General features: G+C 46.6%; 2 protein-coding genes across 2 annotated transcripts in view; both read right to left on the bottom strand.

Moving 5' to 3' along the window:
* Nucleotides 1–12,751: 12,751 nt before the first annotated feature.
* LOC119391951 (uncharacterized) lies at nt 12,752–15,178 on the bottom strand. The gene has a single exon (XM_037659595.1). It carries the CDS (start codon nt 15,176–15,178, stop codon nt 12,752–12,754), a length of 2,427 nt encoding a protein of 808 aa, XP_037515523.1.
* A 3,231-nt stretch (nt 15,179–18,409) lies between these two features.
* LOC119391000 (glutaryl-CoA dehydrogenase, mitochondrial) overlaps nt 18,410–25,350 on the bottom strand; it is a 127,071-nt gene continuing 120,130 nt past the window's right edge. The window contains exons 4-5 of the mRNA XM_037658705.2: nt 18,539–18,699; nt 18,410–18,484 (exon numbers count right to left, since the gene is read on the bottom strand). Coding sequence (XP_037514633.1) covers nt 18,414–18,484; nt 18,539–18,699 — 232 coding nt within the window. The 3' untranslated portion in view covers nt 18,410–18,413. The remainder of the gene's footprint in view (nt 18,485–18,538; nt 18,700–25,350) is intronic.

Below are 25,350 nucleotides of genomic sequence, written 5' to 3'. Positions count from 1 at the left end.
GCGATCGTCAACGGTACACGTGGACAGCGATTAACCGAGGAGGCACTGAAAGAAGCGCTCGGAGTCCACAGCACAGATTTTGATCTAGACAGGCTTGTGGCACAGCTTCTACTGCTTCCAACAGTTATTTCTGGGGCAAATGTGAACATTGTTGAAGATGTGGCTGAACAACTGAGGTCAGAGTCTCAAACAGTTCGGAATCTTTTGGACCAGGTTGTGAAACTTGTGCAGCTTTTGTTGACTGTACCGGCATCAGCGGCGTCAGGAGAGCGCTCTTTTAGTGCACTCCGGCGAGTGAAGACATATCTTCGCAGTCGCATGACGGCAGGCCCGTCTCACTGATCTTCTCCTCCTGCACACCCACCGGGAAAGAACAGGAAAATTATCTCTGGATAAAGTCATGAATGAATTTATAACGAAAACGGCCGAACGCTCAGCAACATTTGGTTCATGGTAGCTGTGTTTTTTTTTTCGCAACCCAGTTATATGGTCGAGTACTGAGTGTCCTGTGTTTGTAATCGACGCACCGGCGCATTTGATTATCAGTCCAATAAAGGCGTATTTTTGTTTCCTTCCTTATTCCGCATATTTCTAGCTGTTGTCATTTCCGTAATGCACTATATGTCATGTACAGAATAATGTCTAACACCTATTTGAGAGTACATGATACATTAATTTTGCTCGCACTTATACACTTTGTGCTTATCTGCATCATTAAATCTGCATTCGTCTACATTGTATAACTTCAGTTGACATACTATCGGCACTTAATTTTTTCTTGCTGCGGAAGTGCTGAACTAAATGCATGAAGGGGGACGCTTGCCTTGGGTAAATTTTTTAATGAAGTGCATCTTTCCGTTGTTCATATAATGTGTGTCACATGATTAAACAGATCATGTTTGTAATTGTGACGGCTCACTTTAGTAAATAAACATTGTTAGTGTAAATCATTCTAATTTATGTGTGACTGTTTTTGTTTGAAGACGGGAAATGACGCCTTTATTGATGTGACGCTAGAAATACACTAAAAATACAAGCCTTTTGCTCAATTAAGGTAACATTAAAAAAAAATCAATCATAAGCAACGGTAGAGGAAACAGCCATTTCAAAGCAGCTAAGTAGCAAGTATGCATATATTTTATTGTGCAGCCTTAGTCAAATTATAGAGACAACCAGGGAGTGCTACCTTTCACATCTTGACCTAAACCGTATACACAACCAACTGGATTGTTTGGAGTTTTTTTATTGCTATGGATATGCATAAACTATAGAGAAAGATGTTTTACTTATTCAGAAAATGCAAATTACTACGAGACATTTGCTCCCAATTTAATAGAAAATGTTAGCAGAGTAAAAAGAAAGGATAATAATGGTCATGGTTGAGATGCCCATCCTAGAGCTGACAAATCTTCTCTTTAAAGTCACACGTACGCTAAACAAATCAGAAACGTGCGTGCACGTGTGTATTTTTCGCGCGTGCGCACTTGTTTGTGTGCGTGTACATTAGAATGTGGTTCCAAACGTTATCCTGTGACCAGCCGGAAATCGTGGCTTAGCGGTTATCTCGAGCCCCCTCTGCCGCGAAAGACTTCCGGAGCCTCTGGATGAGGGGGTGCTGCAAAACGGGTTCCGGAAACAAAGGAGGTTGGAGGACAATCTGTTCTCATTGACGAAGTGCATTGAAATTGCAGAAAAAGAACACAGACCCCTGTGGCTGGCATTTCTGGATATCAAGGGAGCCTACGATAGCGTGATTCAAGAGGACTTGTGGGAAATACTGGACACACTAGATGTGGAAGATGGAATAACTAATCTCTTAAAGGATATCTATAAAGGTAACAAGGTAGTTATAAAATGGGAAAAGCAGGTATCCAAGCCTATAGAGATACAACGAGGGCTTAGACAGGGGTGTCCCCTGTCACCCTTGTTATTTATGCTGTACCTAGAGGATTAGAAGCCAAATTAGAAGAGTGGACTTGGCTTCAGCCTCTCTTTTGTCAAGCAAGGAAAACGCATTGAACAGTCATTAGCAGCATTGATGTATGCAGATGATATAGTATTAATGGCCGGCAATAAGGAAAATTTGCAGGGATTGATAGCCATCTGCGGTATTAAACTTGTAAGGAAAAATCGGCAGTCATGATTTTTAATGATAACCAAGGCAGTGAGCATAGGATACAGGAGGCCACACTGGAAATAGTGGATAAATACAAATACCATGGTGTATGATAAGCAACGGGGCTGAGTATCTAAGGGAGCACGAAAGATACGTGGCGACTAAAGGCAACAGGAATGCAGCTGGGTGATTCCACGTAAGATCGAAGAAACGATGGCTGGTCGACCACTTAAATTTATTTCAAAATTTTATATATTATTGTCTGATGAGTGGAAAGAAGACATCCGCAATTTGTTTTGCCGCCAAAAATTTTTTCGAAGCACAGGAAATCAATAACGACGAAGAGGTGGAGTGGAGCGCTCATCCGCTCTGCTGTTTTGGCCAACTTTCGATATGAATTGCACAAAATATATTAAAGTTAGGTAGCTGAAATTTCTTTACCTAAATATATGCGTTTTTGCTTCTGCTTAGGTATCTTTAGTTTTTATGTGTAGTGTAGATGTTTTTATAAAAAACCTCGAAATTGGCCCAATTGGCAAAATTTTCTTTACTTTGAAGGTCTTTATCTCAAAAAAGCCTTGTAGCAGAGCAACAAAAATTCCGCATTACGTTCTTCGCATGCTTATCTACCAAACTTCCGAATCTTATATTTATATAACTTTTCAGTAAAGAGATATGATCGGGCTAAGTTCAAGAAAACACCGAACAATGGAAACTTCTGACGACAATTAAAAAAAAATTATTTTTTAAATTTCTTAAACTTTGTCCACTTATTCTCCTCCACATCAGCTTTCACAATCATTAAAAACATCTTGCATAATGTCGTTGCACTAATAGTTACGGCCCCTTCACTGAGACCCTTAGGCAAGGATTGGCAATTCTGACTTATTGCCCAGCAAGTGTATAAAATGCAGGCAGGATTGAATTTCTTTTTATTAAAAGGCCAGCAGGTACCGAAAAAGGTGTCGCCGGCACTGAAGACGTTAATTTTGAAAATATTTGGTCACTGCAGCGGCCACAAGCGTGGGGCTACCGATCAGGCGCGCGCGCACCCGAGATGCTCGTTGTAAGAGACGGCGCAGTGAGAGCTCGTTTTCGCGTCCTCAGACCGATTGAGTTCGAAACAGCAACACCTCTCGGGTGACTTGAACGCACGTGCACCGGTAGTCGCAGTGATCCGGTTAATGGCGTCGATTTCTTTTTTAGGGGGCATAAGAATGTCATCGTTAAACTGTGCGTTCCGTGAAGATCTTTCATTGCAGTGGTAGCAAAAGCACGCGTAGCACACGTAGTTTGTCTCACTGACAGTCACTGATCTTTCGGGGCGTTAAACGTTCCTTTAAAGCATTTATGTCTAGGTCGGTAACTCTTCGAAATTTTGGCTTCTTTGCAATAATTAAAGGAGTACTGACACGATTTTGAGACATCGCAAAAGGGACATTTTTTGCTTCGTTGGTATGCAGTGTCCACGCTGTCCACACAATGGAGTCGGAGAACACGTATAAAATATTTTAATTTGACTTTGAAGTTTTCGTCGCTGAGCATCTGCAAGCCAGTCACACTGCAAGGACATTATCCAGTTCCCCCGAGTTCGCGAGTTCTGCATCCTGCATGCAGCCTAAATCGTAGAAATCACTGTCAGGGTCAACGTTTATAGATACTTTTTCAGTTCCGTATCTCCTCGCGGCGCGCGTAGGGAGGAGGCATGGCCTCCGAGATAAAGGGCGCGCGGCTCCGAGATGGCGAGCGCGCGGCGGGTTTTTCTCCGGCCGTTCCAATCGCACGGAGAGAGCGTATTTCCCCAGGTGGGCGTGGCGCGCTCTTTTCTCTGCACCGCGGCGCACTTACTTGGGATCGGATAGTGTGCCTCGATGTGTGACAAAACGCGCAACAAAACGCGCATCAAGGCACCCTAGGATCGGAAAAGCTCAGCTGCCGCGCTGTTGGCGCAGCTTGCATGTGGCGAGGAAAGAAATGGTGTTGCGCTTTTATTAACCTCGCTCTGATTTGGAAATGTCCGGTCAAGGTGTACGAGAGGCCAAGTCAATGCCGGGGCCTATCGATTCTCATATAGACTTTTTTTTTGTTTTTTGCTGTAGATTTGCGCCGCCTTTATTAGAGCACTTAGAAAAGCGATGCCTGTGCAAGAGATCCGCATGTACTAGAAACTTACCATACTTCGAAATTTGCGGACTGTATATTATGGGGACGCTAGCGAAGGAGAAGAAAAAAAACAACGACTGGGCGTGATGACGTGCGGGGCTCGCGCTCACCCTGCCGCTGAAGACCGATCAGTCGTTGCCGGGCCTTCGTAAATTAAACGCGTTTTTCTTGTCGCCTAGGTGTTGTCTGAGGGCTTCGGCCGACCACTGGCCCCGAGCCCACAATAGATATGTTGATAATGTTGTAAGCTAGATTTAAAGCCTGCGACGGAAGCAGTCCTTTTGGAAGCAGTATCGCAAAAAGCAGGTATTGGTGCTTGCTTGCTTTGTGCATTTTAAATGCGAAGCATTTCTTAGCGAACCTGTGGCACTTTGAGCGTTTCTATCTACGTATCTGTCTATCTATCTATCTATCTATCTATCTATCTAGCCGCCTACGTCTGGGTGCTCTCATGATCGCCTCCTTAACTTCGTGTAGACCAAAATTGGCATGGGAGGGTAAGAGGATTTGACGAATATGACTGCGGGTCGTGACATGAATAACGTGAAAATCCTGTCGCGTGCGTCGTCAAACCCTTTCCTCCAGACACATGTGGCGGATACCGTTTACCACCGGCTGCGGTGTACGGGTATGCGCCACAGGTGATTGACAGTTTATATCCACCCAGGAACGGCGAGAACAGACAATAAATGCGAAAGCGTTAAGAAAAACCGGCATCGGCAGCGTTGACCCGATGAATGGAAAGAATAAAAATCAGGATCCCAGCAGGAATCGAACCCAAGCATTCTGCGTGGCAATCAGGTATTCTACCACAAAGCCACGCCAGGTCTACAAACTGGTTTGGAAAAACAGCCTATGCAGGCGTAATGGCGGCGCAACGTCAGTAGTGGTTGTGGTGCTGGGTATCTAATTTTACAACAAAGCAATAAACACTACATATGTAGTCCTACAATACAGGCGTCATATCAGATTAACGTCCGTGATTCCAGTGTTGGCTCCGCTTTTATAGCAGTCTAATAAGCATTACATTTGTATGCCTATGATTCAGCAAGCTATATTGAAGCACTGCTCAACCCCGGAGGAATACATTAACGAAAGTTACGTATGATATTCACATCATCGCAGAGTAAAGTGCACTTAGTCCGCCAGACGGACGCAGTGTCCTCTTCATTTCTTACGAGGCTGGGCGATGCCCTCATGCTGACCGAGGATGATGCCAGATTGATTGACAGCCGCTTTGTAGACTAGGCTACGTAGGTCACATACGCCCAGGTAGCCTACGAATACGACAAGCGCCATCCACTGATGGTAACGTCGAAGTCTGGGTCAGTTGGTACATGACGCTGAGGCAAAAACCAGTCAAAAAGACGCCGGACAAGGGGAAGAAGTGACACACACAACGACTGGATCGTTGCGTGTGTCGTTGTGTGTGTCACTTCTTTTGTCCGGCGTCTTTTTGACTGGTTTTTGCCTCAACCACTGATGGTGGTCTACGTAGCCCTATCCAGGCCTACCAGCCTCAACGGCCTAAACCTCACCAACGCGATGGGTGACTTCACATTCCGACATGTCGCCGGCTCTATATACAGACAATTTGTCGACGAAATGACCGATGCATCCATGATTCATAACAGCTGTACTATAACTCATACTTCACTACACATGGACCCCTCGCCACCGAGATCGCGACCGGATCCGATAACCAGTCATGACCAGCGTCTAGTGCTCATTGATCACGGTGATGATGACCTTGTTAAAGAACCGTCAAGAACCTCTACCACACATGCGCACTGGTTCGTGAAACGTGCGTGCTTTCTCCACTATAACGGACAAGTATGAACACTACATATCAGCTTACCGCTTGTGGTGTTGGTAATACCCACGTTGCCGTTGGCAGCGTTACTCAACTGTAAACAACTGGTTTATAACACATATGCGGCTCTTCAGCATATATGTGTGCGTATAAAATTTATACAAATCTTCAGCATCATTTCGTAAGGTTTCGCTCAGTAAAAAAAATTACGCCACAGTCACCTTCCTGCCGCATGCTTCGCATAACATCGACTTCCACGGTACGTGGAGTCTGCCGACGTTTTTTCACCAAACATTCACGTTATAAGCGGATCCTAACAATCACGACAAGCGCGATCGAGAAGCTGTATTGTTCGCAGCGGAAAGCAGTTTTTGTAGTTGTGCATTTCAGACTGAATAACAGTTGCCGACATGCGAAGTGATGGAGTCTCAGCATATTATTCAGTATATTGAGAACAGCCCCATTTTTATGCAACGCGTAAATAGCGAGAAAAAGAAGGACGTTTATGAGCATCCAGAAGAATATTTAAAACGCAGCATTCGGCAATGCTTTGACACGAGCGATAAGAAAGGCGCCTTACCTCGCAAAGAACACTGTTCCTTGTCGAAACAAAGTTTTTTCGGCCGATGTTTTGCAGCCACTGCTTCTTGCGCAAGCCATCACGCTTACTTTGGGGAATCGTAAAAAGTGCATAACCGTTGGCACTCTCGTTGTTGCAGTTATAGGCGCAACAGCACGGCATAGCGCCCACACAAAGCACAGAAAACAAAGCGCGCACAGTGTTCGCTACGCGGAGCCCCGGCGTAAAATGGCGCGAGCGAAAAAGAAAAATACCAGCAAAACACAAGATCCACGCGTCTCTAAGGGCAACGGCGAAGGAGACCAATCGTCGGCGCGGAAAGAGCGGCGGAGAACGGGAGTATGACGGGAGGACGCGATGGGGCGAGGAGGGAGAGAGGAGGACGCGCGCGGGGCGGCGAGTACAATGAATGGCGGTACTTTCCCAAGATCAAGGGGCTTTACGGAATCCCAAGTGAGTGCGCCGTCTCGCGGGAGCCGGGCGCGCGACGCGATTTCCGTTTTTTTGCTGGGGAGCGCGGCTAGCGCGGCGATTGGGACGGCCGGAGAGAAACCCGCCGCGCGCCCGCAATCTCGGAGGCCATGCTTAGAAAGAGGCGACTGGAGACAGCGTCGCCATCTCTGTGCGGCTACAGAAAAGATGAGCGGACCTTGTAAACAAATTTTCTTAAGCCTCTTGCACCGCAAATCCACTTTGTATCTAAAAAACGGAGTCATTTTATCGGCGGTAAACGGTTGGCGAAGCCTCATTACTCAAATCTAAATCAAATACGAACATTATTTGGGAATGAATGAGTTTAATAATGCAGCACAACGACTACAAAGATTCGAGGTGGACGCCTCTCGCTTCAACAGCCACCGCCATCTTACCCTACGTACGGGATCTCTTGCGAGCGTTAGCGTTGAACGCTATATTCCAGAAATAGCGTTCGTACGTAAGAGCTCGGGCTACGTTTACGTTCTGCTCATGCGCGGTTAGGAGCACGCAACGCTAAATCCTTGCGTTTGCTGTTTTCCGCTATACTAAAACTCGCTAATTACGATTCGCACCGGCGCGTATACTATAGTTTCGCGTTCGACCACGCGGTTCAACCTAGCAAAGAACTGTTCACATTTTAATCACAATTCTAAAACCTTTCAGTAAAAACGACAAAAAGTCATGTGCACTTACCGAAAAAAACACTCTATCCGAACGTGCACACGTTCTTAGCTGTTTGTCTGGCTGCAACGAAGGTGGTGAGCAGAACAATCGCTTCTTGAAACGAACGTACCGACGAACGTACCGTCGCAAAAAGTACAGTAAAGCTTGTTTCACCAAACACTGATGGAAAATATGCCACAGACAGTATGATTACCGTTACTTGATGCCAAACAGCCCGTAATCCGTTCATCCGTTCACAAACAAAAGCTGACAACGCTACACAAAACGCAAATGACCGCCGGCCGTCGCCTAGCTCTGCTGCCGATCGAGCCATCGAGCCGCCGCGAACTGGCGGCTGGCGCGAACTAGTGGAGGAAGAGGGGAAATGGGGAGGAAGGAACAAGTATTCTGAAACAAGCCTCACGCTTCACTTCACCGAGCTTAGTACAGCGAGCGTCACCATTCAACAGAAAAGACACAACGGTTCTCACAAAATGATCCCGCCTATTGCTCAATATTGAGTGAACATTCCTGCCAATAGGTGTATCTGCCGTCGACATTGAGTCAAGGTGGAGCGCCGAGTGAAAAGATGTTCTTGAATGCAGGGGTAAACATGCGCGCTTCGACAACACCCGCTTCGAGTCTCCGACTGCGTAGCATCAGTAGCATTATAGTAGCATGCTTGCCTGGCTTGCCAGCGTTTGCTTCTGTTGGTGTTCGCTGTTGCGCGAGCGTTGCGCGGCTTTAGCCGCCTTGGCTTGAAAAGAATATACTTACCAAACTGCTGATAGAAACCCGCGTTGCGGAGCGAAACCAATTATTTTGAGGGCTTCGTTTTCTGCGTCTCTTCTTTCACTAAAGCGACAGTCACCGCTCTTTAGACATGCCGTTTTGGCGTCTTTGCGCTCGTGGACAAAACATTTGAACGACTATTTAGATAGTCGTTGCGCGCGCACTTCCCCCACCCACGAAACACGAAACCTCTATAAAACGTTTTATAGAGGTTTATAGAGGTTTTAAACGTTTTAAAGATGTTTCATAGAGGTTTTGTGTTTCATAGGCAGAATGTCTAAAAATGTCTCAAAGTAGACGTTGTGGACTTCTTTGGCAGAATATACGCTGGCTATGTCGTAGCTGTTGAAAACGGTAATAAACAGTACGCAGGCATATTTGAGAGGCAAGTGCTTTATTTTGCAAAAATGTCTATTCTTGATCTTCTCGTAAACCAAGACGTCTATAGCAGTCCGTAGCCGTTTCGAGACGTCTTTTAGAGGTTTTGTGTACATGGGAAGTTGCCACCATATTTCGTAGCCTTAAAAGCAGCACAGATATTGCCTGTTAAACATGTTATCGACCTCATTGCAGCCCCCCTTACCCACATTTTTAACCTTTGCCTTACGACGTCCACTTTCCCTGTCCAAATGCAAGTCGTTAAGGTCATCAAGAAAGGTGATAAGAATAACGTTGCTAACTATAGGTCGATATAGCTACTTCCCGTTTTTTCCAAGGGCTTAGAAAAAGCTATTTTAACACGTTATCCAGTTTCGTTGATCGACATAACGTTATGACGCCATTCCAACACGGTTTCAGGAAAAATAGGTCGACTGAAACTGCGTTGCTGGCGCAGAAAGAATTCATTTTTCGAAACTTTGAAGACGCCAAGTATACTAGCCTTTTTTATTGACTTTAAGAAAGCCTTCGATAGTTTAAACCATAAAATACTTCTTGCCAAACTTGAAAGCTATGGGATTCGGGGACGTGCCGCTGAACTCGTGAACTCTTTGTCGCATCGACGTCAATACGTTAATGTTAACGGGCACTCATCAGAAACGCTAGGTCTTACCTCAGGTGTGCCGCAGGGAAGTATACTTGCGCCTTTCGTGTTTAATTTATATATTAACGACATCGTCAATATTCATGATAACTCATTTTATGTTATATATGCGGATGACATCAGTGTACTTTTCAGCGGTAAAAATACTGTCAAACTGATAAGAAAAGCTAACGAAATGCTTGCCACACTGGAAGGCTGATCGAAACTAAATGCACTAGAAATTAATGCAGCCAAAACGAAGGCGATCATTTTCCGCCCTAAGGGTAAAACTATCATTTTGTGAATGTTTGACATATAGCTCAAAAAACATAGAAATCGTAGCAGTATTTAAAACCCTTGGTGTTTGGTTTACGGAAAGTTGCTATGGGATGTGCATGTCAACCACGTGTGTTTAGCTGTCTCGCGTTTTGTTGGTCTCTTATACCGCAATAGCTGCGTTCTTCCCACTAATATCAAATTGTTGCTTTTCAAATCGTTGTTTATGTCTCAAGTGAATTATTGCTGACTTGTATGGGGCACTGGCACGCACACAGCCTTGAAGAAGCTCTACGTCCTACAAAAGAAAGCTTTACGCATCATTATAACTTCGCCAGAAATCACCCTTCTGCACAGCTCTTCCAAGCTGCCGATATCTCAACGGTTTTTAATACGTATAACTTACGCCTTGTTCTTAGGTATAAATATGAAATAAAGAACAATATTGAAATGCTTGCAGATTTGGCAATTGGTTAGTCGAATACTCTTCTTCGTATCCCTTACGGCTCATGAGAAAGTACGAAACAAGAACACCACGCACAAATTACGGGGGCCAGATGCTAAGAATAACTCTGCCCTCTGTGTTAAATCTTTTATCGCAAAATGATTTTGATATTTCTTGTTGCATACCTGTGCTTCATGCTTTTTCCGTGAGCTGATATCTAAAATGTCAGCTTTGAAATTATCTTTGATGTTTTTTTTTTATTGTGTGTACGCCAGTTTTGTGTATACCGTCACTGCATGCTGAACTGTAATCGGCTGGGAAGCCTAGTAAAGCTCACAAGAGCTTTTTCTTCCCATGCCCTCTACTTCCTGAAATGGAAAATAACATGATTGATTGATTGATTGATCTTGCGATGATAAGTTAGAGGCATAATTTATTATATTACATTTATTACTGCGATTACAGAATAACATTCGGGATATAAAATAATAACGAATGCAAATAAAGCACAGAATAGCGCGATGTTAACTATATAAGCTATTTAGTTTTAGCTCGCCTGTAGCCTCATATATACAAGCAAAAGAAGTTCGGTACTTGTCTCTCATAAAACTGCTCAAAATAGCTTGCCCCACATAAAAAAAGCATTTTTTCAAGAGAAAATGTGAGATAAATGTATGCACCACGTAGACTGAAGAGAAAAACGATTTTTCTATTATCAGTAAATTGCTCTTTTACAGTTCTGAAATCACGCTGCCACAAGGCTCTTGGTAAGCGAGGAGGAGGAAGGAAGGAAAAGCAGGGAGGTCAACCAGACGTGCGTCCCGTTTGCCACCCTGCACTGGTGAGAAAACGCACAAAAAGAAAATGCGGGTCCACCTTGAAATCGCGCAGCAGACGCCGTGACGTGATAGGTTCAGACGGTGTCTACTGGGGCCTATGTAGTTCCTAATCGGGAAAAAATGATCTCTGAGGGGGTCATAGACTTAACATACTAAGTTTCAGGAAATTTCGTTGAGCCAATGTCTCCAAAATAAGACAAATACAGCTTCGAATCCGTGACGCTGACGTCACGGTGATATTTCAAAATAGCCCTTTGGCCTTGATTCAATTAATAAACTCATGATGGTGAAATGAATCACATTCGAGTTCTCAGAGCACCTTTAATCAGTCTCAACTGATAGCGTCCTCTTAAGAGCGGAGCAAAGTCCAAGCCCGGCCCGACCCGAGCCCGCCACCTCAAACCCGGGCCCGACCCTAAGCCCGGAGTATTGGGCCCGAGCCTGGCCCGGGCTTGCTGTGAAAACTACTTTACCCGGCCAGGCCTGAGTCCGTGCAGTGCTCTAACTCGCACTGCTCAGAGAAACTCGCCCTGCCATGGATAGTTACGTCACAATAAAAACATGCGCATTACTTTCATAATGGACCCTGTTATATATGTATGTACAGACCTACTCAAGAAAACAAGAGATACATTGCTGTTGTTTTCTTTCTTTTTATCCTAGAACTCATATGCATAACATTTCACTTGTGATTTGTTTTCTACCCCCACTTGGTCTTAAAGGGACACTAAAGGCAAATATTAAGTCAACGTTGATTGTTGAAATAGCGGTTCAGAAACCTCGTAGTGCTACTTTTGTGCCAAGGAAGTGCTTATTTTGAAATAAAATACATGTTTTAGTGGTCCTCATCGCGTTAGCGCACTTCAAATCACCCGCCTGAAAGCGGTCTTTCTCACGTCACTGTTGCCGTGCCCAACGTTGCCCGCCTTTACTGTGCGGCGGCGTGCACTGGCGGCTTGCACCATTCGGGCATCCAGCAACATCACATGCATGCGGCATTATGCTGGTCTCGCAGCTCGCATTTGACGGGTCAAAGCGTCCGCTATCCAGCCAGTTAACGGTCGAACACTGGTGAACATTTAAACAAAACTAACTTTAATTAGCAGGAATAGAGGTACATTTCATTTAAGACATTCACAAGCACTCGGTCCCCGTAAAAAAGCGGTGCTGCTGGTTGGGCTGGTGGGGCGAGACTGCCGCTTGCGTTTCTTCTTTCGTCGGCGGCGTTTTCTCACTCTCCAAGAGCCGACAAAGACGACGCCGAGCTGCACTCTAATGGTCGCACGTGTCGCCGTTTAAAGTGGGTAACAAAGGAAGGGGTTCGAAGATAGGAAGGGACCCCCCAGTCGGGACATATGTGGGGAAAGAGACGCTCCTTCGCCGGGAAAAGACGCTTCCTTTCTCGTCAAAGGCAAACACACACAGCACATGGCCGCTCGCTTCAAGAGGGGGCAGAACACTCCCCGTCTGGTGTCTGCGGTTGTTAGACGCCACTGTTGAATAAAGGTGAAAAGAAGTGCACCACTTCTGATATCGGTCGGCAGGATGTCTTGATTGCGCCATTCCTTACTTCTTGCGTTTCTCCGTGTTAAGTGGTGGAGCTTCCTCTGCATGACCTTTGACGAACAGCTCTTTCATGAAGTTGGCGAAGCGTTCTCTTGTCTCCTGGTTATTTCGTAACGTGCGTCGCAGCGAGTACAGTCGAGAAAGAGCTTGGTCTCCGTTGTTCGGAAGCCGACCTCTCGGCGAGCGAAAAGGCAGATGGGCGACCCAGTTGTTTGACCTGTCTTCTATGGCGAGGGCGCGCTCGTTGTCTTCTCGCGTTGTCTTGAACAGATTAGGTGCTAGGGAGTCATCTGATGGTGTCACTGATGAGAAATCATTCTGGGCCCGATGTCCATCCGCAGCGCAGAGAACCGGCGCTTCTTTCACGTTGAAATGTTTTGTGCATGGGTTGATCGATGGTCGTTCGTTGTCCGGGACGTGCGTCTTAAACGCATTTACAGTGCCTGTTTTGCGTGCGCGATCCACGCAAACGTTTCCGACAATGACCCACCCGAGATCGAGCCTCTGTGCATAAGGAGCGTCGAGCGGCCCGTTTATGGTCTGGCGAACTTTGTGAACTCTGAGTACGTCTCGGCCGAGAAGAAGCAGTATTCTCGCCTCCTCTAGATGCGGAATGTGAGTTGCAATGGCTGACAAGTGAGGGTAGTTCCGTGCGGCATCTGATGTTGGAATTTCTTCCCTGTTGTCAGGAATGTTATCGCACTCGAGAAGAGGCGGGAGGGGAAGCTTGACATCACCCGATACGCTCCGTACGAAGAAGCCGTGAGCGATCTTTCCAACAACTTCAGTGCTGCCGGAACAAGTACGTAGTGTGTACCTTGTGGGTGTCCCCTCCACATTGAACTCGTCGAGAAGCTCTGGCCTAACCAACGAACGGTTGCTCTGCTCATCGAGTATAGCGTATGCTCTGAGTGTCGATTCAGGCTGAGACTGATGAATTACATCCACGAGGCAGATTTTAGCACATGATCTGTAGCTATCGTTGGTGCTTGCTACCTCGGTACGCGTAGATGTGACTCTCCCTTCCGAATGATCTGCAGAGCTGTTGTCGCTGTCAGCAGGCTCCGGCGACTCTGAGCACGGAGATGATGGGTGGAGCGCTGTTGCATGGTCACCACTGCTGCATATATGGCACTTCACGACCACCTTGCATTGCCACTGCGTGTGGTTTGTGGATAAACAGCATCGCAGGCAGATACCCTGCGCTCTGAGGAAGGTTATCCGCTCTTCCAATGCTATTTCTCGGAAAGCGCGACACCTTTCAAGGGGGTGGGGTCTCTTGTGATGCGGGCACCATTTTCCCAAGCTCTTCGGCTCAGGCAGCTCCTTTGGAGTGGTTTCCTGGAAGTGTTCGAAGGCGTGATCCACGTTTGTTTTCCTTGCTGATACGGATGATTTTTGCCACGAGGTCTTGGTCGTGATTTCCTCTTTTTGTTGTGTGAACGAAGACGACGCATTTTGCGGTTGAAAGATGAAACTAGGATCATTCCTCATGTTTGCTTGATCTTGAACAAACATGGAGAAAACTGAGAAAGGTGGGAATGCAGTGTTGTGTTGTTGTTTGTATTTTGTTCCCACTGACATCCAATTCTCTTGAAGCCCGGATGGTAACTTCGAAACAATTTTGTTTACACCTCTAGCGGTATCCAAATAGCTAAGACCGGCGAGGTACGGATCAGTCTTTGCAGCCTCGAGTTCCAGCAGGAGGTCGCCGAGCTCTTGCAACTTCGCATTATCCCGGTACGGTATTTTTGGAAAGTCATCCAACCTCCTCAGCAACGCATCCTCAATTGCCTCGGGACGTCCGAAGGTGTCGTCTAGCCGTTTCCACACGACGTTTAAGCCCCTCGAAAAGTCACCGACGTGCGCAGATTTCAACCTTCGAACCTGACGTGATGATTCAGGACCAAGCCATTTGATAAGGAGGTCGAGCTCTTCCTGCGCAGAAAGATCTGCATCTCTGATGACGCCCTTGAAAGATGACTTCCAAGCACGAAAGTTCTCAGGTCGATCATCAAACTTCGTCAGTCCAGTAGAAACAAGGTCCTTTCGGCACAAGAACTTAAGGACACCGACAAGCTCCGAGCTGGGACTGTTGGGTGGCGGCGTGTACGCAGGCGGCTGCTGATAATGATGCAAGTCCGTGTGGCGGTTTGCTGCTTCGGCATGCTCCAAGCTCTGGCTTCTCGCGTGCGCAACAGTCGCCCGAAGAGACGAAAGCTCTGCATCACGTATGGTTGCTTGCTCAGTGATGTAGCTCGAAACCCGTTGTGCTCGGTCTATAGGTGGGTGCGGGCGCACACACTCCCCGCCATCCTGTTCTGCGGCTGCCTCGAGTGCACTTGCCTGCGCGTCTGCTGCAGCTGCTTCTTTCTCATGCTGCAAGACTTCAAGTTCGGCCTCAATTCTTGCTTTCTCTAGGCGCATCGCGGCCTCTTTACGACCAAACTCAGCTCTTGCTTTGACGGCCTCGGCTTGCGCGCGTGCCTGCACAGCGGCTAGGCTAATCGTGGAGGAGCCCGATCGTCGTGATCGCGAGGAAGCTCTTGAGTGGGCCGATATATAGAACTGCGAAGCTGTTTTCTGTGCATTGTCGCGTTCTTGTTGCGTAGCCTCACGTAACTTCTCGCTGACGATCGCCTCACGGTCTGCATCGATTGCCTTTTGGAGCTGTAATTCCTGCCTGGCTTCAGACGTGTTCGCCTTGTCGAGAAAGGAAGCGTATCTTGCGGTGACATGCTCGTAGCGCTCGTAACTTGCACGAAGCTGCGTTGCGGCACTGGTAAACTGTCCTTCCTTCGCGCATGACAGCCTGTGAAGAGCGGTCTCCACGTTCTTCCAAACAGCGTCTAGTTTGCGCCAGTGCTCTTCGCGGCATGTTTCATAAATTTCTTGAGCCTTCACCGAAAGTGTTGCTGTTCTTTGCGGTCGAATGTTTTATGTGGAAGCTTCATCCTCTGATGTGACATTTCGACACTCATGCGTCAGCTTGTCCTGATTCATTCTTGCGTGTTTCACGTTTTGTCTCGAAGCGGACGTATGTGAAGCAAATGGTGCTAAGCTGCGCGTTGAAGGATGAAACGAGCCCACCTTGTTGCTGCCCTTGTGCTGTCAGCTGCTCAACTCCTGGGCGATGTAATCCTTGCAGTGGGCGAATGTCTGGGCCAAACCGGGGGTCTTGCCGTGGCGACGTATCTCATTGCCGGCGGACGTTGAGTTGGCGGCCGATGGCAGTTGTCTCGCTTTTTTACTATGCTGGTCTCGCAGGTCGCATTTGACGGGTCAAAGCGTCCGCTATCCAGCCAGTCAACGGTCGAACACTGGTGAACATTTAAACAAAACTAACTTTAATTAGCAGGATTAGAGATACATTTCATTCAAGACATTCTGCCGACCGATATCAGAAGTGGTGCACTTCTTTTCACCTTAATTCAACAGTGGCGTCTAACAACCGCAGACACCAGACGGGGAGTGTTCTGCCCCCTCTTGAAGCGAGCGGCCATGTGCTGTGTGTGTTTGCCTTTGAAGTGCCGCCGAAGGAGCGTCTTTTCCCGCCGAAGGAGCCTCCTTTCCCCAATAATGTCCCAACTGGAGGGCCCATTCTTATCTTCGAACCCCTTCCTTTGTTACCCACTTTAACGGGCGACACGTGCGACCATCAGAGTGCAGCTCGGCGTCGTCTTTGTCGGCTCATGGAGAGTGAGAAAACGCCGCCGCCGAAAGAAGAAACGCAAGCGGCAGTCTCGCCCCACCAGCCCAACGAACAGCACCGCTTTTTAGGGGCGAAGCTCCTTAAGGCGGCACCCGTTCGTCCCTCGTAGTAGTAGTCGTAGTGCGTAACCAGTCTTACGCTTTGACCTCCAAGGTGGTGCCGGTGGGAGATTTTTCCTGTGCGTTGTTGAACAATAAACCATTCGCAGCGTGCGCGTTAACTAAAAGCCGAATTCTTCTGTCTCTCATTCGCCATTAGCAGCCATTGGCATGTTCCAGTAGGAAACGTTAGTAGCTAAAAGCCGACTTCTTCTGTCTCTCATTCCCATAAGCAGCCATTGTTTACCTCCAAGGTAGTGCCTGGTGAGATTTCTCCTGTGCGTGATTAAACAATAAAAATTTTGTTCAAAACGCCGTTGATTGATGAAATAAACCAACGAAAGACGCCAGATGTTTTGTAAAAGCAAAACGAAAGAACGCCAGATGTTTCTAAAGCAAAACGAAAAGACGCCAGCTGCTTAACGAAAGACGCCAGACGTTTTCTAAAGCAATGGTTTTCTAAACAATGAAAATTCACAGCGTACATGTAAAATTAAAGTGAGCTGCAAGTCGTCATAACTCATCGAACCTTTAGTATAAACACGCCCGATCTCACGTCGGTGATAATGTACTGGGCAGAATTCACGGAAGATTCACGGTTTACCGATGAACCTCCGCAGCTTCGCCCACTCATCATCATTCACTCCGTGGATATGCTGTGATTTTTTTACGGGGACCGAGTGCTTGTGAATGTCTTAAATGAAATGTATCTCTAATCCTGCTAATTAAAGTTAGTTTTGTTTAAATGTTCACCAGTGTTCGACCGTTGACTGGCTGGATAGCGGACGCTTTGACCCGTCAAATGCGAGCTGCGAGACCAGCATACTGCCGCTTGCGTTTCTTCTTTCGTCGGCGGCGTTTTCTCACTCTCCAAGAGCCGACAAAGACGACGCCGAGCTGCACTCTAATGGTCGCACGTGTCGCCGTTTAAAGTGGGTAACAAAGGAAGGGGTTCGAAGATAGGAAGGGACCCCCCCAGTCGGGACACATGTGGGGAAAGAGACGCTCCTTCGCCGGGAAAAGACGCTTCCTTTCTCGTCAAAGGCAAACACACACAGCACATGGCCGCTCGCTTCAAGAGGGGGCAGAACAGGCATTTTGTGGAACTTTCTGTCACAGCGACTTTCACAAGCGCGCAAAACACACGCGGCAGTACGCGATACCGAAACTACCACCGAGACACGACCGCGTGAGCGAAGCAGGGCGCCAGGTGAAGTGCAGTTCGGCGAAAACGGAACCTTTGAGCCACGCGCGCCATTCGCCATGGCAACACCAAAAAGGTTCTTTTTTCTATGAATCAAACAGAAACGAACAAGCAGCATATTATTACGTCTCTTGATGCAGGAAAGGTACTTTTTTATTGCAGCTGGTTTGATTAGGAGTGATTATTTGTAGTCTGGCTCTCTCACGTCATCGGGATCATTTCCAAAATGTCGCGCTCGTGGCGCTCGTCGTGTGATACATTTAGCTTAATTTCTCGGTGAGTAGGGCACTGCTGTTGATAATATTGCTGTTTTAGACGTTATTATACATTGAGCTTTCACTCTGACATAGTTGCCTTTAGTGTCTCTTTAAGAGCTTTTTCGATTACTCTGTTGTATAATTACTACAATAAATGTTTGTAGCATTGTTAGCCACTTAGGAACATATGGATACAGTCGCAGTTGACTGCATGCTGCTTTTCCTGAGGTTTGTAAAACAACGTACAAATTTTAAAAAACCCGTACTCTCCCTATTTCTATGCCAAGAACAAAGAAGTAGCAGCCTTGCCAAGCAGCTAACTCAGCAGCACTTTCAATGTTATGGCCAAGTGAAACGGGCTGATTGAAAACGAGCTTTATTGTACAGCAGTCTAGTCTGTGGAGAATGCTTGAATTCCTGTGATGGCTCTTCCTAGGATCAGTGCATGCACGTCATGGGTTCCTGCAAAGGTAAGAGTGTTTAGCACGGGTGCCCCATGGGACAAAGTGGACTCACCTTCATATGTGTTGACCGCTTCAAGGTTCATCACGTGGCGGATGATGTGGTACTCGTCACTGATGCCATTGCCACCCAACATGTCGCGGGCAGTGCGTGCAATGTCGAGGGCTTTGCCACACGAGTTGCGCTTCACCAGCGACACCATCTCTGGACAGAGGCTGAAAGCACAACCGGAACTGCTCTAATACATCTCATATATTTTGATTGTTGCCAATTAACTACTTTTGCAGGGCCACATTACATAAGCATATCATTTAATTAATAATCATGTTCACATCAGGGCCCAAACTCGAGTGCCCCAAGCAGGAATGGTCAGAGATAATAAAGGGCTTGAGAATATCACTGTTGTTTTCCAACACACATACCAATCTAAGAGGGGTAGGACAGCAGGATAAGCTTTTGGAGCTGTTTTGATAGACACACCTTTGCAGTGACAGTCCTCAATATCGACAAACAATTGGTCAGCTCGTGTAGTGTACGCGGCAAGGACCTCGAGGTAGTGGAAGAAGGGGCAATCCCTAGCCATAGTTCTCTCCGGTTGCAGATACATACTCGGTGGTCAGAAATTATCCGCAAGGCAGAATTTCACCACAGGCCAAGGCTATCCTCAAAGCCAACGTGAACTATATCGCCTCTGAGGAGATGAAGGAATGACACATTATGTGGTTCATCGTAGAAGTGAGTGTGAAAAATCAAGACAAAGGACCACACGTATAGGCAGTTACAAACCCAGACCTTCCCTAACCCCGTTAATTTCAGGAGGATTTGTCCAGACATGAGCGTCAACTACGGAAGGGGTGCAGTGAGTAAGGCTCACACCCAGCACTCAACCTCAACGAGGAGGTCCACCGCGTAATGCAAGGTGCCACATTCCATGTGAAAGTATTCTCTCTGCGGGAAGGAAGGGACGGAATGACCAGATACTGTGACATTACAAAATTTTATCAAAAATGTAGGCGTGTTTATCCACCCCCTAACCCCAAACATGACAGGGCCCAAGCGGTAGACTGGAGGCAGTTACACACCCAGACCTTCCCTAGCCCTGTCAATCTCAGGAGGAGGACGTCCCTTGCCTTCCCAGGTGGCTTCATAAAGACAGAGCCTGCTCTCTTGAAGCCAAACTGCGTAAAGAAGCAAGCTGCCACTCTCTTACTTCAAGTTGGCCTTCAGGTCAGCGGTTGAAAAGGCGAAAATGGATACTCTTCAGGTTATGTTTGCCACTAGAACACATAAGGTCGGTGTCCGCTGTGTGTCAGAACTTGGCAATATCCAGCTACCTCCCATGCACCTTTCTGATGTGGAAGTTGAAGGCCCCTTTGGAGTGTCTAATTCATGTGATGGTGTTGATTTTTTGCTAAAAAATAACCCCGGTTCTTGTGATGCTTTTCATCTGGATGTGGTCACTTCGCGCAATACCAATTTTGGTGTATATCATTCTACTGAAACGGCCGCTAGAGCACCATGAGCGTGGCATGTAAATCAGGTTGTACATGACTTACATGTCATGATTTTCATGTTACCACCTCTCACTTACGTTCGTCATACGGTCGTGTCGCGCAATACCAATTTTGGTGTATATCATGCAAGCGAAACAGCCGCAAATGCACCATGAGCGTGGCATGTAAATCATGACATACATGTCATGGATGTCATGGTTTTCATACTACCACCTGTTATTCATGTTCTTCATAAAGTCACATAGCACAAAACCAATTTTGGTGTATATCAAGCCAGCGAAACGACCGCGAGTGCGCCATGAGTGTGGCATGTAAATCATGTCATACATGACATGCATGTCATGATTTTCATGTTACCACGTGTCAGTTATGTTCGTCATAGAGAAATGTCTCGTCATACCAGTTTTCGCATATATCCCTTCATTTAAACGGCCGCGAGCGCCCAGAGACCTTGTCATGTAAATCATGCTGCACATGACATGCGCGTCATGATTTGCATGTTAGGACATGTTCGGCATGAATTCTTGTCACGCCGTACCAATTTTGGTGTATATGAAATTAACGCAACGGCCGCAAGAGCCTAAGGTCGTGGAATGTAAATCATGCTGTTCATGACATGCGTGTCATGATTTTCATGATGTGACCTGTCATTTATGTTCGCAATAAGGCCATGTTATGACACACCAATTTTGGTATACAACCGATTAACGAAACGGCCAGGAGAGCACAAAGTCGTAGGCGGCTAGATAGATAGATAGATAGATAGATAGATAGATAGATAGATAGATAGATAGATAGATAGATAGATAGATAGATAGATAGATAGATACGCTCAAATTCGCAGAAGTTCGCTAAGAAATGCTTGGCATTCAAAAATACGCTGTCATGCCTTACGTGGCAGCAGAAAGCACAGGACCGGGTTGATTGGCGGAACATGGGAGAGGCCTTTGCCCTGCAGTGGGCGTAGACAGGCTGATGATGATGATGATGATGTCATGCCTTACGTACATTGACTGTCCCATCAGTTTAAAAGTTTCAACGTCGACATTCTTTTTTCCTCATACGTAAAAGTAGGAAAAACTTGTGCTGCAACTGAGAAGAAGGCTAGAGGAACCGCAATTGTAGGTTGCTCGGTGAAGCATCACAATTCCGCCATTTCCTGTGCCTTTGAGATTGTTTATAAAATTACCCTTGCCTGTGTACATAGGACAGTCGGGTAAATGCATTAATGAACGACTTCACCAGCACAAAAACGCCTTAAAGGGAATGCTGATGTCACATCTTTCAGCTCATGGCAGGCCATGTGGGTGTAACCTTTTTTTCAATAACACAGTCATTGTATTGAAGCACAAACATAAAAGGGCTCGTGAACCCGCCGAAACATTCTTTGTCAAAATGATGAGTGATCATTGCATATCTGAACCATCCGTGTGTTTGGTAGATTGCGAGGTATGCATGCTTAGTAATTTCTTTCACGTGACCTAAATTCCTGCGCACGCACGGTGTTGGCTGTTGACGTCATGCTGCGTGTTGTCAATGGCGGTAATTGCTGTATGGAAAGAAGAAACTGGATAAAAGATGAGCATGGCTCCAGCTGCCTCTTAATATAGTTACAGGGCTTGAGAATCAAAGAGGAAAGGAGGAGGAGGAGGAATAAACTTTTATTGAGACCAGCAATTTGTTTGGCTGGGCCTAGGCCTCCCACGTGGGGACGTCGAGGTATTGCCTCTCCGCCGCCTCGCGGGCCTGCTGGGTCGCCCAAAGCGGGTCGTCGAAGTGGGAGCTGCGCAGGGCGGCATGCCATCTCGACGAGAGGGTCTCGGTGTTAACGGACGGGTGCTGGTGTTTAGACTCCCACAGCATATGCGGGAGCGAAGCGACCTGGGTCTTGCATACCTTACAGGTGTGGTTAGGATAAATGTCTGGGTATATCTTGTGGTATCGATGTAGTGACGGGTACGTGTTTGTCTGTAACAGGCGGAGGGTGGTTGCCTGCGCTCTGTTTAGCTTGTGATGAGGGGTGGGGAAGGTTCTTCTTTCAAGGTAAAATGCTTTGGTGATGTCGTTGTAGATAGTGAGGCGATCGCGTTCCGCGGGTACACCTGCGCTGTCTCCGGCACGGTTGACCAGGCCTCGGCTACGGAGTGTGCGACCTCGTTAAGGTTGGTGAGGTGCGGATGAACGTCGCCGGCATGTGCTGGAATCCAGACGAGCGTGATTTGGTTATCTGCTGAGGGGCGTGGTGTAGGATGCGTAATGCTTGCTGTGAGATGCGGCCTTTTATATAGTTGTTGATTGCCGTGCGGGAGTCGCTCACGGTGGTGTCGCAGTCTGGGTCGAGGGCGGCCAGGGCGATGGCCACCTCTTCGGCAGTCTCAGCGTTCTGGGTTACGATGCTGGCAGCGTGTCTGAGCGAGCCGCCTTGGGTGGTAGCCGCTGCGAAGCGGTGCCCGTCTTGATATTCAGCTGCATCGACAAAGGTGACGCCTGTGGTGTCGCCGTAAGCTTTGATGAGGGAGGCGGCTCGTGCCTTCCGCCGTTCCTTGTTGCATTCAGGGTGCATGTTTTTGGGGATGGGGTCGGCATGTAGCCAAGCCCGGATACATCCTGGGATTGGGTGTTTGTCTCCGTGCTGGCGGTGGTAGGTGATGCCGAGTTTAGTCAGAATGTGCCGACCTGTTTCTGTGAGGGTGAGGCGCTCCAGATGAGCCTATTTATTTTTTTAAGAGAGGGAGCAAAAAGGAAGGACAAGAAGGAGCAAAAGGGAAAGACAAGCTCCAACAGCTCCCAGCCGCAACATGCGGGCACACGCTGATCCACCCACACCATGACAAATCAGTGACCAACACTTCAAATCAACACCCCACAGACACGTCTCACTGTATTCTTACGTGCTAGAAAACGAACTCAGAAACTTACCAGCTGCACCTTCCATCTCATGCACTGCACACAGCACTGCACACAGAACCACACAATCCCTAAAGGACTAAAACTGAAAGCAAGGCCCGCTCTAGGCACAATATCCACCCATTATCAAACAAGCTGGCAAACAACGCCTCATTTTTCTCTCATAAATATACTCAAGGACCACTGCACAGAACAAATAGAAAAATTTTCCCGAAAACTCCAGGCCATAGCCCTGACAACCAATGAAGAGAAATTTAGAACAATAAAAGGAGACACTGTCAAAAAAGTTAAGGCAAAAGCAGCAGAAGAAAATGATTTCAAATGCGTTGTGCCAGATACAAACCCGACTGTCTTGCTTTTTGGTGATTTTAACTTCCCATCTGTCGCTTGGTCAAATCTCGCTTCCACGCTAACAAAAAGTAACATGGCCAGTGAATTCGTCAACACGTGTCTTACATTTGAATTATCACAAGTTGTCAACAATCCCACTCGCACTACGGACCATTTGGCTAACATTTTAGATTTAATATTAACTTCAGACCCTGTAAACCTTTCTGATATCGTGTACCTGAATGGTCTCAGTGATCATAAGATACTGCATGCTACTTTTTCATGTCACATGTCCATGACAGAGGCGACTACAACAGCATGTCCCAAGATTTAACAACCTTTCATGACAACTTTGAGGCCGACTTTCACCAACGTTCACTCGAAACTAACTGGTTGCTGTTTAAATCTGAACTTCTGCGCCTAGTTAAAAGATACGTTCCCACCATAACAATCAGTGAACGAAACAATCTCCATGGTTTACCACAACGCTAAAACGTCTAAACAATCAAAAGAAGTGTCTCTTTCGTTCTGCTAACTCCTCTCAATCTGACTTTCAGTGGCAGAAATACCACGTTGCGGTCAAGCAGTATGAGAAGCACATCGCAGACGCCAAACGTGGCTTCTTTTCAACCACGTTGTCCTCCATGTTGCACACTAACCCGAAACGCTTCTGGCAATGCATTAATCCCCAGTGGTCTAGCACTGTTTTTTTCCGAGACAGTTGTGGCTCCCCTGTTCCGGAATCCGAGACTGCTGATGCTTTAAACACTGATTTCTGTTCTGTGTTCACTGATGAATGCCTCGAAATTCTTCCCCAATTGCCACCGTCCAATTAACCCCCAATGGAAAACATCACTTTCGACGCGAACGGCATTGTTAGAAATATTGAGTCATTAAAAAATTCGTCTTCATGCGGCATTGATAGCATAAACGCTAAGGTATTGAAAAACACCAAGCACATCACCAGTCTTTTCCTAACGTTGATATTCCAGCAATCCTTCTCCACTGGATCAATCCCCTCTAACTGGAAAGTTGGTAAGATAATTCCCATCTTTAAAAAAGGCGACCGTACAAATCCTAGCAACTACCATCCCATTTCCCTCACCAGCGTTTGTTCTAAACTAATGGAGCACATTCTACACTCACACATTGCTAATTTTCTGTCATCTTTCAAATTCTTTCATCCTAACCAGCATAGGTTTCGCAAAGCTCACTCTTGCAATACTCAGCTCGTCTTATTCCTGCATGATGTTAGATCTCAACATCACCACTGACGCTCTCTTCATGGACTTCGAAAAAGCCTTTGATAAAGTATTGCACATTCTTCTTATGCATAAAGTTTCGCACCTAAACCTACACCCCAACACAGTTAATTGGATACGTGAATTCTTGACCGATCGCCTTCAATTTGTTTCCACCAACTCATTTTCCTCGTCTCTATCGCGTTTTATCTGATGTGCCGCAAGGCTCCGTACTTGGACCGCTACTTTTCTCATATATATAAATGATCTTCCAGTTAATGTATCATCAAATATACACCTTTTTGCGGATGACTGTGCTGTGTATCGTTCAATAACAAATTCCATAGACTCCTCTTCTCACCAGGATGACCTCCTTGAAATCCAGGCGTGGTGCAACCAATGGTACATGTCCCTCAACGTCAGTAAGTGCTCCCACGTGCCCTTCTATCGCGCCTTCTTACTCTCTCAACAACAACACATTAACCCAATGCCAGACATTTAAATACCTAGGAGTACATATATCTAGTGATCTGTCCTGGGCCAATCACATTCAACTAATTCCTGCAATCGCCTATTAGGTTATCGACGCCGTAACCTATCATCAGCATCCTCTGCAGTCAAACTACTTGCATATAAAAGGTTGATCCGATCCAAACTAGAATATGCCTCTACTATTTATGACAATCACCATTGAATCGGTCCAGAACTGCGCTGCCAGGTTCATTCTTTCCGATTATTCCTACAGGTCAAGTGTATCCGCCCTAAAATCCCAGCTCTGCCTCCCCTCACTTTCTTCTCGCCGCAAGAGTGCTCATCTAATATTATTTTTTAGGCTTTTCCATTCGCTGCCTCCAGGAAACCAAATCATCAATCC

Source organism: Rhipicephalus sanguineus, chromosome 4 (assembly GCF_013339695.2).
Source record: "Rhipicephalus sanguineus isolate Rsan-2018 chromosome 4, BIME_Rsan_1.4, whole genome shotgun sequence".
Classification (NCBI taxonomy): Eukaryota; Metazoa; Arthropoda; class Arachnida; order Ixodida; family Ixodidae; genus Rhipicephalus; species Rhipicephalus sanguineus.
Note: the sequence above shows the minus strand (reverse complement) of the source record. Positions and strands in the feature narration are given on the sequence as shown.

Bases quoted from the DNA above. Each gene is read 5' to 3' on its own strand.
- LOC119391951 (XM_037659595.1), bottom strand. From the start codon at position 15,178: ATGCGCCTAGAGAAAGCAAGAATTGAGGCCGAACTTGAAGTCTTGCAG.